Source organism: Nyctereutes procyonoides, unplaced genomic scaffold (genome assembly GCF_905146905.1).
Source record: "Nyctereutes procyonoides isolate TBG_1078 unplaced genomic scaffold, NYPRO_anot_genome, whole genome shotgun sequence".
Taxonomy (NCBI): Eukaryota; Metazoa; Chordata; class Mammalia; order Carnivora; family Canidae; genus Nyctereutes; species Nyctereutes procyonoides.
Window position 1 is genome coordinate 5,832,163 of NW_026575131.1, and position 17,233 is coordinate 5,849,395.

Sequence of the window (17,233 nt, forward strand, 5' to 3'; positions counted from 1 at the left end):
TCAGGCTCCTCCTCCAGGCACTCTTAGAACAGTAAGGACCCAGGCCTTGTCCATCAGGAGCTCAAGATGATTGGAGAGATGGACACCACCACCACTGACCCTCATGTCCACAGTATCAAGCACAGTTAATGCTATATAACTCCAGATGAGGGAGGCCAAAGATGAGTGTGACCTGGGGCAGTTGGAAAAGCCTTTCTACCTCTTAAGATTCAAGATAAAAGAGACAAATGGGAAGAGCCTTCCAGGTGGGAGCAAACAGTCAGCATGATGTTGTGGGAACACTGAGATGACACAGCCTTGTGCTTATAATATGATACCTTGGATGATCTTGTCTTACTTCATGAAAGCAGCAGTGGAAATATTAAATGATTTGTCCAAGATGACACAGAAAGTTTGTGGCAGCTCTCCTATGCCTCCCATCCCCCAAAGAGCTCTCTTTCCTCCAGGTCACACTCCTCACATAAGCTAAATTCTGAGAACCCCAGAACCAATGTATTTCAGGCTTGTTCCAGACCTAGGTTCTCCTATAGCTTCTATTTGTTCCCTGCAGAGAGCAGTGATGAGGATCAGCACTCAGAAGTAACTGGAAAATGTCAGCCAACTCAGGGGGGCTGGACACCCACCCCAGGGACAGCTAGCCCGGTAGACAAGAGGCCTCACCATTTCTCCTTTGCCCACTCAGCTCACTGTTGAGTTTCTCAGTGGGATTGAGCATGCCTATGTGTGGATGTTCCTCACAGCATGGTTATTTATTTTTTATTTATTTATTTATTTATTTATTTATTTATTTATTTATTTAATTTTTTAAAAGTTTTGTTTATTTATTCATAGAGACACAGAGAGAGAGAGGTGCAGAAACACAGGCAGAGACACAGGCAGAGAGAGAAGCAGGCTCCATACAGGAAGCCTGACGTGGGACTTGATCCCAGGTCTCCAGGATCGCACCCCAGGCTGCAGGTGGCGCTAAACCGCTGCGCCACCGGGGCTGCCCCTATTTTTTATTTTTTTAAATATTTTATTTATTCATGAGACACACACACACACACACACACAAAGAGAGAGGGGGGGGGACAGAGACATAGGCAGAGGGAGAAGCAAGCTCCCTGTGAGGAACCCGACGTAGAACTCGATCCCAGGACTCCAGGATCACACCCGGAGCCACAGACAGACACTGAACCACTGGGCCACCCAGGCGCCCCTAACAGCATGGTTTATAGTGAGGCATCAGTAGCAAGCAGCCTAGTGTCCAATAACAGCAAAGTACACCCTCTCTTGGCTACAGCTCTGTTATTCACATATCTCTGAAGTGAAAAAGAAAGATGTCAAATCTTATAATTCGTCTGATCTCATGTATACCCTGTAAAAATTCACACATATGTGGTTATAAATAAGGCTGGAAGGGAAAATAGCAAAATGTTGGTAGTGGTTATTTCTGGATGGTTAAATTATGGGTGATTTTTATTTTCACTTTTTTGATCTGTCCTATACTATAAATATTATACAATGGGCATGTTCTATTTTTACAACCAGGAGAAAATTTTGGCAAAAATAAAAATTTTTAAGTAAATTTTGGCCTAAATGCATTTTAGGAAGAAAAGAGCATGGGGAAAGAGCCTGGATTAATGCCTAGGACAGAACCTAGCACACATGACATGCTTAATAAATGCTGACCTTGAAGCTGAAGTTGAGTTCTGGGTTCTATTTCTGAAGATAAAAGTGATTAGGGGGAGCCTGGGTGGCTCAGTCAGTTAAGCATCGGATTCTTGGTGTCAGCTCTGGTCATCATCTCATGGATTATGTGATGGAGCCCCTAGTCAGTCTCCTTGCTCAGTGGGGAATCAGCTCAAAGATTATCTCCTTCTGCCCCTCCCACTACTCATGCATGTGCTCATGCTCTTGTGGTTTCCCTCAAATAAATAAATAATTTTTTAAAAAAGTGATTAGGATTGTAGACTTTGGTGACAGATCTATCTGGGCTTTGGAATTGCTACTTACTGGCTGTGTGACCTTCAGGGAATAATTTAATTTTGTGAGCTTTAGTTTCCTTACCCATAAAATTGGGAGGGAGAGATACTAATAACTTCTGCACAAGATTTCCATAAGGATCTAATGAAATATTAAATATAGTTTAATATAGTTCTTGGAGTGCCTGGGTGGCTCAGTCAGTTAGGCATCTCCCTTTGGCTCAGATCATGATTCCCAAGTCCTGGGATGGAGCCCCATGTCAGGCTCCCTGCTGAGCAGGGAGTCTGCTTCTCCCTCTCCTTTACCCTCTCCGTCTGTGCATGCTCTCTCTCTCTAATAAATAAATCTTTAAAATAGGGACGCCTAGGTGGCTCAGTGGTTGAGCGTCTGCCTTCAGCTCAGGCCGTGATCCTGCGGTCCTGTGTTGGAGTGCCACATTGGGCACACCGCATGGAGCCTACTTCTCCCTCCTCCTGTGTCTCTGACTCTCTCTGTCTCTCATGAATAAATAAATAATTTTTTAAAAAAATCTTTAAAATAAATAAATAATAAATAACTTAGTTCTATATAGATACCTAGTAAGTGCTCAATAAATGACAACTCTTACTATTGACTTTGAAGGAGGCCCAGGTCCACTCAGACCCTCAATTCTTTGTCAGGAAACCAACCACAGTCACCTTTGGGTGTGTGGGGGGAGTCAGACAAGGTAAAGAGAAAGTACTCATAAGGCTGTCTTGCCTCTTGAAGAACTGCCCGGCTCACCTCCAGCACAAACAAGGACTGTGCTTACTTTTTAAGGCTTTGGCTAGGTGGGAGATGGAAGCTGCCCTGGGGTGCTGTGACGGGATAGCTAACTAAAGGGGGGTTATCTCCACTCAGGTACTGAGCATGAGGAACCTGACCTCTTGAAGGATGAGCTTCAGCTCTACGGAGGTAAGTCATTGTCCAGTGGCTTTGGAGAAAAGAACTACACAAAGTACATGAGGCCTTTGGGCTTTGTTGGACAGAAACAAGTTTATGAGGGTGTTTCATAACTGAGAAATGCTAGAAAAATATCAGAGTTATGACAAGATGAATGGTTAGAACACTGGTGGATGGTGATGGGGGCAAGCATTTTCTACCATGGTGAGGCTGTCCCAGATTCTCTTCCAAACTATAACCTTGACTTGTAGGGTGACTTAGGTCAGTCACCCAATCTTTCTGCGCCTGAACTTCCAGCCAGCAAAATGGAACATGATTAGTACCCAGTGTCTTGGAATAGTGGGCTGTTTACAGGGGTACAGGAAAATTAAGGATCCGATTTCTAAAAAACTCATGTTATGGAATAATGATCTCCAGGCATCATGATTATTACAGCAAGGAGATACAAACATTATGGCACTTGGCTTGGTAGCACTTTGATGAAATGAGAACAATTTGTAAGAATGAACCAGTTTGCCAAAAAGCCTAAAAACTGCATACTGCAGACAAGAAAACCCATTTAACTTTGTTTAATCCATGGGGCGCCTGCCTGCCTCAGTTAGTACAGTACATGACTTGTGATCTTGGGGTTGTGATTTTAAGCCCCATATTGGGTGTAGAGATTACTTAAAAAAAATCTTGATTTTCTTTAATCCAATATTTCTATGCCCCTACCTATGTAGTCTCCTAACACCTGATAATAACCCAAGAAAACCAACAAGAAACACATACACCTTCTAAGAAATGTAAATGAAATATTTTAATTTCTGCATCAAGATATTACCCATGGCTGCCTCTGGGTGGTAGCATTGTGAGTAATAGTTACACTGTTTTATTTGCTTAACTGGATTTTCTAATTTTCTTTCCTTCCTTTTTTTTTTCTCACAAAAACAAGTATTACTTGGTTTAGAAAAATGTTTTTATTACTCAGGTAGTATAAGAATAGTTTCACTGGGTGTAAAATGAGAGAGAGAAACTGTTACGTTTACAAATATTTAAAAATGTTTTTGGGGGTGCCTGGGTGACACAGTCAGTTAAGCATCCAAATCTTGATTAGGACTCAGGTCATGCTCTTAAGGCCCTAAGATCGAGCCCTGCATCAAGTTCCGTGGTCACTGAGGAGCCTGCTTGAGAGTCTCTCTCCCTCCACGCCACTCTCAAATAAATAAATAAATAAATATTTTTAAAAAATGTTTCTTGAGTGCCTGGCTCATTCAGTCAATGGAGCATGTGACTTGATCTCAAGGTGAGTTCAAACTCCACATTGGGTGTAGAGATTACTTAAAAACAAAATCTTTAAAAATACGTTTTTCTCATCATAAAAGTAATTCATATTTACTGTAGAAAACATAGATATCATCACAGATTTGTGAATTACTCCCTCCCCCCCCCAAGACACTGGAGCTTCTTAGTAAATTACATTCTTGGAGTTGGTCTCATTTCATCTTTTTCTAGTAGGTATGTACCCTTCATACCGTCCACCCTTAAGTAACTTGCAGATAATGTTTTCTATTTGCATAGTAGCCCTAAAACAGTTCAGCATGCTTATTGTCATGTGCTGAGTGCCCCCTTCTGGTACTATGTCCTGGGGCTGACCTGAAGGATGGAAAGTGTGCAGGCATGATGACTGCTGCTGGTAGTGGCTATATGGGGTCCTGCCTGCCCTTGAGTGGAAGGATTGGACAGGCCAGGAGAGAGGCCACCAGGAAATAGAATAGTCACCAAGAATCAGGATAAATGGGGTGGGTAGGCCACTGTAGACAAGATTAATGGGGAAGCTGCAGCTTGGGACAGCTACATAAGGCTCACATCAGCCTCAGCAGCCCAGACAAGGTCAACACTCAGGGTATGGGGCTGGGGTTCCCAGTGTGCAACCCATCTGGGCTTCCACCAACTCAGAGCCTAGTGGGCTTGGGTCCACGTGCCTGGGTGTCATCACCTGTATCTTGCATAGTCAAGAACAGGCACAGGTTGTAAACTGGTGACCACATGTGTGCAGATGTGTTTTATGTCCCATAGCGTCATCTTATTATTATTGTTGTTGTTACATTTCATCAACTCATACTTTTTCACATTTAGACATCTCAGAAATCAGGATGCATCTTAAAATCACTGGCAACCTATAATTAAAATTGGCAGTGTCTTTTCCTTACATAGTGATATGTGAAATAATGTCATGTCTCACAAACAATGACATCTTGATTCCATGGACTACAAGAGTTGCCAGCCTTTCTTATAATCAAGATGTTGATGTAAAAACCTGGATTTCTGGCTTCTTGTGGGAATTTGAATGACCTATAAACACTAGACAAGCATTCCTACAGTGCCTGGTGGGTGGTGGCTGCCTTGCTCCAGTCACCCCAGTCACACGTAAAGTCTCTGAGTGAGATCCACCTTCCCCACAGTGTAACTTATCTCCACCCAGAGGATAAGGGATATGTACATGATAACTGATTTTCCTCCCATGTAGGTGCCCCTAGAGAGGTGGTGCCCTCTGGAGAATCAGGTAAGTGTCCACTTAGGGGAAGTGGGTTGTCAGTGCTGATGATGGGCAGTCTGGGCACTGTTAAGGCACTAATTTTGGATTTCTAATTTCCAGGACTCCGAAGAAAAGGCTCTGACCCTGCGAGTGGTAAATACACAAACTCCAAGAGGAGAGGGGGAGGTGGCCTGGATTCCAGGGGGTTAGGACAGGATCAGACAGCCTGAGAGGGCAGGTCAGTCACAGCAGAAATGACAGCACCAACCAGAGCATCACCTTGATTCTGGAAAGATATCTCCAAGGAAAGGAAACAGAATGCAGACTTGGGCCTGTGTAGTGAGGAGAGGAGTGAGTGGAGGTCCCAACGACAGATACCCCTACCTTCACAGCTTTGCTCTGACTGGTCCTGCGGTGAGGGCCCTCTGTCCTGGGAAGAAGAACCCAGGAGAGCCAGTCTCAGGGAAGCAGGGAAGAGAAAACCCCACCTGTCCTCCTTCATCAATTTCAATACTCGTCTCTCTCTTGTTCTTAAGGAGAAGTAGAGGCCTCTGAGTTGAGAAGACTGAATATAAAGAAAGATGGTAAGGAAATAAGTTCCCCAAAACTGCTTCTCTTTGGTCAGATTTCTACAGGGAGAAAGTCCTCTGGTGGCCTAGAAAAACAATGATCATAGCCCACCTCTGTCGTGTGCCCTACTTGCAAACTCCTCCATTTAGAATCACCTCAGGAAGGTGATACAATGCTCGCTTTGTGTAGATATGGAAACGAAGGCCCAGGGATGGAGTGTGACCTTTCAACTAGCGACTGGCATAACCTGGCCTCGAACCCTGGTCCTGTGTCTCTTCTGCTATACAGTCACAGGGATGATAAATGCTCCCCTCTAGCCCTCTGGCCATGATGGGGAGTTGGAAGTGGGGTGAGGAAGCCTGAGGTTAGATTAGCCTGGACTCTAGGGAAGGAGCCATGAGAACTGGAAGGAGCTCCATTGTTTTAAGCCTGGAGTCCATGAGGGCTTCACGGGGGAGGACGGGAAAGGGACAGGAGACCAGGGTGTTTTATGAAACAAATGGCAGTTGTCCTAGAAACATCTGGGGTTGTTGCAAAGGTTCACCTTCAGGGAGTGGGAGACCTTGGTGTGAGTCCCTGACTCTGCCTCTGTCCAGCTAAATGAACCAGGTTTTTTATTTTTTAAATATTTTATTTATTGATTTATGACAGACATAGAGAGAGAGGCAGAGACACAGGCAGAGGGAGAAGCAGGCTCCTCGCAGGGAGCCCAATGTGGGACTCAATCCCAGGACCCCAGGATCACGCCCTGGGCGAAAGGCAGGCACTAAACTGTTGAGCCACTCAAGGTTCCATGAACTAGGGTTTTACAACTTTCCTGGGCCTGTTCTTTTTGATGGCTGCATAGTGTTCCATGGTATAAACTTATTTGTCCAGTCACCCACTGATGAACCTAGATGTGTCTGATTTTTTGCTGTTACTGTTGTTGCACCAAATACCACTACATTGGTATAAGATGGAGATTCCCAAAGTACAGGACATGACATTATACTCCAAAGCAAGAAGGTGATTTCCTTTTCTGTCTCCTTCCTACTGCAAAATCTTAGTCCAGAACCCCTGCATCTTTTTTTTTAAGATTTTATTTATTTATTTATTCATGAGAGACACAGAGGGAGAGAGAGAGAGGCAGAGACACAGGCAGAGGGAGAAGCAGGCTCCACGCAGGGAGCCCAACGTGAGACTCCATCCTGGGTCCCCAGGATCACACCCCGGGCTGAAGGTGGTGCTAAACCACTGAGCCACCCAGGCTGCCCCCAACCCCTGCGTCTTTTTTTAAATTTTTTATTTATTTGTGATAGTCACAGAGAGAGAGAGAGAGAGAGAGAGAGAGAGAGAGGCAGAGACATAGGCAGAGGGAGAAGCAGGCTCCATGCACCAGGAGCCCGACGTAGGACTCGATCCCGGGTCTCCAGGATCGCGCCCTGGGCCAAAGGCAGGCGCCAAACCACTGCGCCACCCAGGAATCCCAACCCCTGTGTCTTTAATGCTACCCTGACCCTTGCTCATTGCCCTTCAGACACAGACAGCAGAGCCTTCTGTAATCACAACTCCGTGGCCGAGTCAAGGGCCCTGTGTTCTCTCCACAGTGACTGGCCCAGTGCCTGGCAAAGTGCAGGAGGGCCTTAGTCACAGAGCACACCTGAACACCTGCCCAAGTCACAGAACCTGCCCTCAGCTCCTCACCATACTTCTGTGAGCAATGAGAACCCACCAAGGCACTTCTGGCCATTGGGCCCACAGAGATATGTGCACAGAGATTCATGTGTAGTGTTATTTGGTGCAGCAACAGTAACAGCAAAAAAATCAGACATCCGTAGGACAAATAAATTAAGTTTATACTATGGAACACTATGCAGCCATCAAAAAAACCAGGGCAGATCTACATATGTTCTGAGATGGAAAAATGGCCCTGATCTATCCATGAGAGGAAGAAAGCAAATGATAGAGCTGCAGCTGAACAAACTGGTCCTGCTTTTCTTAAAAATTCAAGTACAGTTAACAGATAGTGTTATATTAGTTTCAGGTGTACAATATAATGATTCAAGAATCCCACACATTTCTCAATGCTCATCATAACTTACTCTTTATCCCTTTCACCTGTTTCACCCCCCACCCCACACCTCTCCTCTGGTGACTATCAGTGTGTTCTATTTAAGAATCTAGGTTTTTTGTTTGTCTCCTTTTTTTCTTTGTTTGTATGTTTGTTTTGTTCCTTAAATTCATGTATGAGTGAAGTCATATGATGTTTATCTTTCTCTGACTGACTTGGTTCACATAGCATTATACCCTCTAAGTCCATCCATGTTGTTGCAAATGGCAAGATCTCATTATTTTTATGACTGGGTAATATTCCATAATATATACATACCACTTTTTTCTTTATCCATTCATTCATCAATGGACATGTGCGTTGCTTCCATAATCTGAATGTTATAAACAATGCTACAATAGACACAGGGGTGCATATATCTTTTCAAATTAGTGTTTTCTTTTTCTTTGAGTAAACACCCAGTAGTGGAATTACTGGATTGTATGGTAATACTATTTTAAATTTTTTGAGGAACCTCCATAGTTGGTTTGCCACAATGGCTACAACACTTTTCATTCCCACCAAGAGTACATGAGGGTTCCTTTTTCTCTACATCCTTGCCAGCACTTGTTATTTCTTGTCTTTTTTATTTTATTTTATTTTATTTTTTATTTTTTTTTTAATTTTTTTTTTTATTTATTTATGATAGTCACACAGAGAGAGAGAGAGAGAGAGGCAGAGACACAGGCAGAGGGAGAAGCAGGCTCCATGCACCAGGAGCCCGACATGGGATTCGATCCCGGGTCTCCAGGATCACGCCCCGGGCCAAAGGCAGGCGCCAAACCGCTGCGCCACCCAGGGATCCCTTGTCTTTTTTATTTTAGTCATTCTGACAGGAATGAGGTGATATCTCATTTTGTTTTTCATTTGCGTTTCCCTGATGATGAGTGATGTTGAGCATCTTTTCATGCATCTATTGGCCATCTGTATGTCTTCTTTGGAAAAATGTCTCTTTATGTTTCTGCCCATTTTTATTCGGATTGTTATTATTATTGTTGTTGTTAAGTTATATAAATTCTGGGGCACCTGGGTGGCTCAGTTGTTTAAGCATCTGCATTCAGTTCAAGTTGTGATCCCTGGGTCCTGAGATCGAGCCCCCCACCAGGCTCCCTGCTCAGTGGGGGGTCTGGTTCTCTCTCTCCCTCTGCTGCTCCCTCTGCTTGAGCTCTCTCTATTTCTCTGTCAAATGAATAAATAAATAGATAAAAGTTATATAAATTCTTTATATACTTTGGATATTAACCTCTTATCAGATATGTCATTTGCAAATGTCTCCTCCCATTCCAAAGGTTGCCTTTATGTTTTGTTGATGGTTTCCTTCACTGTGCAGAAGCTTGTATTTTGGTGTCGTCCCATTTGTTTATTTATTTATTTATTTTTTATTTATGATAGTCGCACAGAGAGAGAGAGAGAGAGAGGCACAGACATAGGCAGAGGGAGAAGCAGGCTCCATGCACCGGGAGCCCGACGTGGGACTCGATCCCGGGTCCCCAGGATCACGCCCCGGGCCAAAGGCAGGCGCCAAATTGCTGTGCCACCCAGGGATCCCCTGTCCCATTTGTTTAATTTTGCTTTTGTTTCCCTTGCCTCAGGAGACATATCTAGAAAGAAGTTGCTATGGCTGATGTCAAAGGAATTGCTGTCTATGTTTTCTGCAAGGAATTTTGTAGTTTCCTGTCTCACATATAGGTCTTTCATCCATTTTGAATTTATTTTTGTGTACACTGTAAGAAAGCGGTCCAGTTTCATTCTTTGGCATGTCGCTGTCCCGGTTTCCCAATACTATTTGTTGAAGAGACTCTCTTTTTTCCATTGAATATTCTTGCCTCCTTTGTTGATGATTAATTGACCATAAAAGCATGGCTTTCTTTCTGGATTCTCTATTCTGTTCTATTGACCTATGTGTCTATTTTTATGCCAGTACCATACTGTTTTGATTACTATAGCTTTATAGTATATCTTTAAATCTGGGTTTGTGATACCTCCCTGCTTTTGGTTTTTTAAATGTGCCTATATATGCCTAGAAAGGTTTTGACAATCATTGCTTGCTTTTAAGGAGGGGGATTAGGGAGAGAAAATGGGGCCTTGTAAAACTTGTAGGCTTGACATATTTGCATTTTTTACAATTGCATGTAATATTCATTTGACAAACAAAATACTGGGCAGTCCTACATGCCTGGCAGTGCTTTAGTCTCTGAGCAAAATTCCTACCCACCAACCTACTGAGGGGAACAGAGAATAAATCTGTTTCACATTTTTTCTTTTCTTTTCTTTTCTTTTTTTTTTTTTTTGAGAATAAGTGTAGTAATAAAGATATAACAAGTTGAGTTGTGTCAGTGTTAGAAAAATAATAAAATGAGATAAAGCCTGGAAAGGAATGGGGCTGGGGTGCTTTCTTAGTTGGGCCATTCAGGAGCGGTGTGTCTGAATAAAGTCACACTGGAGCAGAGACAGGAATACTTTTAGTAACAAAAAAAGAGAGAGAGAGAGAGAAAGAAGCAAATAGTAATTCCCCACCTCTGCCTTTACAGATGAGTTTTTCCATTTTGTCCTGCTCTGCTTTGCCATTGGGACCTTGCTGGTGTGTTATCACTATTATGCAGGTAAGGGCCGTGGGAACAGGTCGGGGGATAGGAGGATTCAGACTTGCAGGCTGACTGTTCTCTCCCCTGCTGCCCTGGCAGACTGGTTCATGTCCCTTGGGGTCGGCCTACTCACCTTCGCCTCCCTGGAGACTGTGGGCATCTACTTTGGGCTGGGTAAGCTCCCCGCAACCCCCCACACACAGACTTTTTAGGGGGAGTGGCTGGACTCCCACTGATGCTCACCGGGGGCCAGAAAGCCACAACCTAAACATTTTTTTAAAGCTTTCCTTATGCTCATGTTTTCTTCCTGACCACTTTCGAGGTCACTGTGAGGTCGTTGGCAAAACCCTGTGGAAAAAAATGGGCAGCTCCACAAAAATGCAACAAAAACAGTTTAAAGCGGCAAACAAACAGAATTAGCTAGCTATGGAAAACAAGGCAGTTCATGGAGTGGGATCCTGAATTCACTGAGTTTCCTGGCACTGTTATTGCTGTTCGAGGTCATTGTTTTTAATAATAATAACTCCAGTACTATTATCTAAGCTTAACCTGGCTGCCTGAAATTCCACCATTAATCCTTGTTTGTGTGGGTGAGGCCTTTGTAAGGGGTGGCAAGGGGGGCGGGGCGGAGGTAGAGTAGGTGGGTGGCCCTGGATCCCTTGCTGGAGCAAAAAGCTCAAGCTCCTTTCTCTTTGTTTGTGAGCAGTGTACCGGATCCACAGTGTCCTGCATGGCTTCATCCCCCTCTTTCAGAAGCTTAGGCTGATGGGTAATGTTTGCCTACTTCCTATGTTCACCTTCTTCCTCCCTATCAAAGTCTTCCGTTGCAATCGAGGCTTATTAGCCTATGGGAAACAGCACGGGGCCTGGAGTCAGGGGCCTGGGTTCAAGGTCTACCCCTGCCGATTGACCAGCGCTGGGGCCCAGGATCATCTTTTAGCCTCCATTTCCTCCACTGGATCATGTGTGTAATAATACCCACTGCACAAGTATGTGATGCAAACCACGTGAGGAGGAATGGATGCAGAAGTCCTTAAGTGTGGGACACAGTGGAAAAGTGAAGGGAATCTGGGTGTTCCTCATTCTCTCATAGAACTAACCCAAATGCTATTTTTGCCATAATTTTATTTGCCTACTAGGTGTGCTTCAGTCATGTTGCAGTTGACTGATGAGGGAGCCGAGGCCCAGAGAGGTGGAGTGACTTGCTGAGGGTCACACAGCTAGTGTGGCTGGGCTGTGCTAAAGGAGATCTCTTTGTTTCTGACCAGCAGCTCTGTGCCTACCGTTGCATCTCAAAACTGAGAGGCCAGGGGGCTGTGTGGCTCTGTGCTGGGGATATCTGTCTCCTCTAACCCATTTAATTCATAAAGGGGAAATTAGTTGCAGTGGCTGTGGGTCATGGAGACCCATGGCTTCTAGGGTGACCACATGATCCCAGCTGTGAGGACTATTTGGGCATGTGGGGATGATGGTGGAAAGGAGGCCTGGCTGCCTTCAGAATCCCATGCCATCCTGTGGGCTTTCTTTTCCAGGGTTCAGGAAGACTGACTGAGGCCAGTGCTGGGCTGGCAGCCACGCTGGGCCCCAACATGACCACCACTGCATCTCCTGAGTGCACGAGGGCAGAGCCACATCCTGGGAGACACGCAGGCAGGCCAGTCTAGAGCAATAAAGAGAGCACTTTTCCTTCCATGTTGTCTGAACGTTGGCACCAGCCTGGACCCAGGTATCATTTGGGCAGCACTGGTGTGCAATCCAGCTGTCAGGATGGAAGGCAGAGGCAAGGTGCTAGGCCTATGCCCTTCATGGTTTCCTGGATCAGCAGGAGGATTCTAGGATGTCACTACTGTCGGGAGACAGTACGAGACCCCTGGGCCCCACAAGCCGTAATCCGCGTGGGCTCCTGATTCCTTTCAAATCCCCAGGCCATCCAGGTGAGCTCTAAATCTTGCAGAGTTATTCGAGGAAACAAAGCCCACTGCCCCGAGGCAGGGAGTCATCATGCCAGGCCTCTAGGGTGAACCTGATACAGGCGAGATGTTGAAGACGAAACATCAAGGCATCTTCTCTAGCCCCATCACCTACTCCCAGCCCTGCTGCCTTGGATTTCATCAAGATTCAAATAAAGGTTTTCTTTCCTGGACTAGGAGTCAGCTAAATGTTCCTTCAGGTTTCTTGAGCATGACAACACATTTGGAGTGTCCTTTGACCCCATCTAGGCAGGGAGTGCACCTTGTCTATTGGGTAAAGTTTAAAAGAGAATAAAAGTATAACCCCTCACTTTCGGTCCAAGATTCAAATTGTACAGGTTCAGAAACAGGGTTTTGCAAGCATTCCTTGAAAAGATCTGGGGCCATTCGGTACTCTAAGCCAAACAAATACCAAAGGGGTGAAATAGGAGCATACATATACAGAAACCCATTGCAAACTTGGGTTGCATAAATGGATGTATAGCATCTAAAGGAGGTGACAGTAGATCCTACTTTATTTTTTTTTTTTAATTTTTATTTATTTATGGTAGTCACAGAGAGAGAGAGGCAGAGACACAGGCAGAGGGAGAAGCACGCTCCATGCACCGGGAGCCTGACGTGGGACTCGATCCCAGGTCCTCAGGATCGCACCCTGGGCCAAAGGCAGGCGCCAAACCGCTGCGCCATCCAGGAATCCCCTAGATCCTACTTTATACAGCTAGTCCACATCAACAGCATGTATTCAATTCCAGATTCACATATTAAGAGCAATAGTGACACAGTAGAGAACATACAGAAGAGACCAGAGGGGAAATATAAAGAATGATTGAAGGAATGAGAACTCTTCAATTTGCAGAAGAGAAAAGTGGGGCCTTTGCTGAGCTCACAGATTCTTGGAGGATACTTCCTTTTTTTTTTTTTAAGATTTTATTTATTTATTCATGAGAGAGAGAGAGAGAGAGAGAGAGAGAGAGAGGAAGAGACACAGGCAGAGGGAGAAGCAGGCTCCATGCAGAGCCCAACCTCAAACTCGATCTTGGGGCTCCAGGATCACACCCTGGGCTGCAGGCTGCACTACACTGCTGTGCCACCAGGGCTGCTCCCTGGAGGATACTTTCTTAAGTATAAGATGGTCCAAGTACAGTCACATTTGTTATCTGATTTAATTCTCACAGCAGCCTTGAGAGGTGTCAATCATCTTCATTTTGCAGATGGAGAAACAGAGACTCAAAGAGCTTTAGTAACTTGCTCGAGTTCCCACAGTAAGTGGCAGAGCTGCCATTTGAACCCAAGCATGTGCTCTCCTTATGCTAAGCTGCCTTATAGAGCGTGGCTAGTCTAGGCCTCCACCCCAGGCAAAGCAGTCAGGAGGCACCTGCAGTTTTCCCTAGTGTTTCCAGACTTTGGGATTTCTGAATTAGAGAATATTTTTCTAAAAAATGAGTGGAGGGGGGTGTCTGGCTGGCTCAGTTGGTGGAGCATGCCAGTCTTGATCGTGGGATTTTAAGTTCGAGCCCCATGTTGGATATAGAGATTACTTAAAAATAAAATCTTTAAAAATAAATAAATAAAATTGATTTTATTTATAATAAATAAAGGCACCTCAGTGGCTCAGTCAGATAAGCAGCCAACTCTTGGTTTCGGCTCAGGTCATGATCTCAGGGTCCTAAGATCAAGCCCTGCATCCAGTTCCACACTGGATGTGAAGCCTGCTTGAGATTCTCTCTCCCTCTCCCCTGCTCTTCCCCCACCTCCACTTGCATACGTGCTCTCTCTCAAGTAAATAAGTAAATATATAAAAAAGTCAGAGGAGGGTGGCCAACTCTTTCCCTTGCTAATTGAAGACCATAAAAACAACAAAGGACATCAACCATCAGCATCATTTTATAAAAGAAAGAATAGTTTTACATCAAAAAAGCAAGCATTAGAAAGAAAAGGTTCTAAATGAATAAATGAAACTTTCTGAAAATTTTACTGTGTGTCCTTTTTCCTCAAATGACCGTGGTCTGGTGAAAAAATCATCTTTCAGAAACAGTGAAACTGGAGAATTTACAAGCACTTTTGCATTCTCTTTTTTCTACTCTGGTTCTAAGGCACCTCTCTCAGTGAAGCTTACTTCATTTCAGAAGAATAGTGACCTCCGAGCAGGGAATGTTCTTGATACTCACAACTGTGCTGTCTCAACATCTGGCTCTGAGCCCAGCCTTGACATGGATGTCCTGGGCAAAGTTCACCTTTACTCCCCTTCCTCAAGACTGTTTTGTTGTTCTGGGTCCCTTGCATTTCCACATGAGTTTTAGAAGCAGCTCCTCAGGGATCCCTGGGTGGCTCAGCGGTTCAGCGCCTGCCTTCGGACCAGGGTGTGATCCTGGAGACCCGGGATCGAGTCCCACGTCGAGCTCCCGGCATGGAGCCTGCTTCTCCCTCTGCCTTTCTCTCTCTCTCTCTCTCTCTCTCTCTCTCTCTCTCTCTGTTTATCATGAATAAACAAATAAATATTATATATATAAAAAAAGAAGCAGCTCCTCAACTTCACAAAGAAGCCAGTGGGAATTGTAGTAGGATTGTATTATATCTGAAGATAAATTTGAAGAGTACAGTGCTTCCTTTTTAACATTTACATTAGAAAAAAAAATTGCCCCAAATCCCAGTACCCAAAATCAACTACAATTAATATTTGGGTGTGTTTCCTGTGAGTCTTTAGTGCAGGAGTTATTTTTTTTTTATTTGGGCCCTTTTCTCTTGCTCATAGAATAAGGATTTTTCCACTATAACAAGGATTTTTCCATAAGCAGCATTTCCAGCCACTGTGCTTTTCATGCTTTGCATAGTAATCCCTCCAGATCTAGGTAGTAATATCAATGGCTAACATCTGTTCAATACTTCTTACTTGCTGGCTGTGGAGCTAAGCTCTTGATAGACATCATATCATTTCATCTTCATTGAAACCCTGTGAGGTAGCATGTGTCATGATCTCCATTTTAGAGATGAGAAAACGAAGAGACAGGAAGCTAGATCTGGTATTTATCAAACATGAAGAGAATGAAAGTTTTTTTTTTTTTTTTGAGAATGAAAGTTTTCATGATAGAAATACAGAATTGAGGACGATGTGGTTAACCTCATTTTGTGAGATGCTGGGTCCTTGTGGCTGGCTCGGCTGCTGCCCAGCTGGGATTTTGGCCAAGTTCTTCTCTGCTCTGGCCTCACTATCCTCATCTGTACAGTGGGGATCACAGCAGTGCCCACCTCACAGTGTTGCAGCAAGCAGTACATGAGATAATTGCATAAGGTCTTTATTTTTAAAGGATCATCCATACAGATTTTTATTAGATGCCTAGTTTTATGACTCATATATTATAATAATTAATTTTATTAAAACCCTGTTATGGAGATTTTTTTTCAGGTTTATATTCTCATATTTGAAGATAATCCTTTTTGTTTTTGTGTCTGCTTTTATTATTTGAGTATAGTTGATACATAAAGTCTTATGCACAGTCTCTGGCACATAGTAGGTGCTCAATAAAAGCATCTTTAAAAAAATTTACTTGTCAGAAAGAGAGAGCACAAGCAGAGTGTGCAGCAGGCTCCTCACTGAGCAGGGAGCCTGAGGTGGGGCTCGACCCTGGGATCATCACCTGAGCCAAAGGCAGATGCTTAACCACCTGAGCCTCCCAGGGGTCCCTCAATAAGAGCATTTCATTGGAAGGTACTTGATTAGAGCAGGGGCATACATCTGCTCTCTTAAGTCAGGCAAGCCAAGTCAGCCAGTTGCAGAAAAACAAGGAGCCTGGGAGAGGAGGTCAGGAAAGCCGATAACCTGGCAGAAGATGTCAGCTGCTGTCCGGCACTGCCAGCCAGGAACAACAGCTGAGTGGTATCCAGAGCCAGCAGGAAAATGGGACCACACCAGGTTCAAGAGAGAGAGCTAATATAGGGGATATGTTAACAGGCACAGGAGGGTTGAAAAGACAAAAGGGGCCACTGAGGTATCACAGTGCTTAACGGAGCAAAGCAGCTACCACCTAGGGTGAGGAACAAAGGAAAGAGGTTGGAGTAATGACAACCAAGAAGCTCAGGAGAGGGCCCCACAGAGCGACATCCCAGACCTCTGAGGAGGGGGCACTGCCTGGCAGGGCTGCTGTCTCTCCTGGGGGCTCAATGAGGCTGGTTCAGGACCAGTGATGTTAGACCTCTGATCTCAACAGAAGCCAGATTTTTTTTTTTTTATTGTTGGCAACTAACTTTTTTTTATTTTTATTTTTTTTAAGATTTATTTATTTATTTATTTATTTATTTATTTATTTATTTATGAGAGAGAGAGAGAGAGAGAGAGAGAGAGAGAGAGGCAGAGACACAGGAGGAGGGAGAAGCAGGCTCCATGCAGGGATCCCGATGTGGGACTTGATTCCGGAACTCCAGGATAGCGCCCTGGGCCAAAGGCAGGCGCTAAACCGCTGAGCCACCCAGAGATCCCCTAACTTTTTTTTTATTTTCAAATTCTGCTGTGGAAAATGATTCCTTAAAAAGTTAGAAGAGGTGCCTGGATGGCTCAGTGAGTTAAGCACGTGCTGTCTGCTCAGGTCTGATCCCAGGGCTCCCTGCTTAGTAGGGAGTC

At 44.4% G+C, this 17,233-nt stretch overlaps 1 protein-coding gene across 2 annotated transcripts in view; it reads left to right on the top strand.

Moving 5' to 3' along the window:
• TMEM40 (transmembrane protein 40) overlaps positions 1-12,791 on the top strand; it is a 32,943-nt gene extending 20,152 nt beyond the window's left edge. Inside the window, exons 4-11 of one of the 2 annotated variants that reach the window (XM_055343834.1) lie at positions 2,845-2,898; positions 5,396-5,431; positions 5,525-5,557; positions 5,941-5,988; positions 10,595-10,666; positions 10,748-10,822; positions 11,355-11,417; positions 12,181-12,791. In XM_055343834.1, the coding sequence (XP_055199809.1) occupies positions 2,845-2,898; positions 5,396-5,431; positions 5,525-5,557; positions 5,941-5,988; positions 10,595-10,666; positions 10,748-10,822; positions 11,355-11,417; positions 12,181-12,200 (401 nt within the window). In that variant the 3' untranslated portion in view covers positions 12,201-12,791. The remainder of the gene's footprint in view (positions 1-2,844; positions 2,899-5,395; positions 5,432-5,524; positions 5,558-5,940; positions 5,989-10,594; positions 10,667-10,747; positions 10,823-11,354; positions 11,418-12,180) is intronic. The other variant, XM_055343835.1, reaches the window with a different exon arrangement.
• The last annotated feature ends 4,442 nt before the right edge of the window (positions 12,792-17,233 follow it).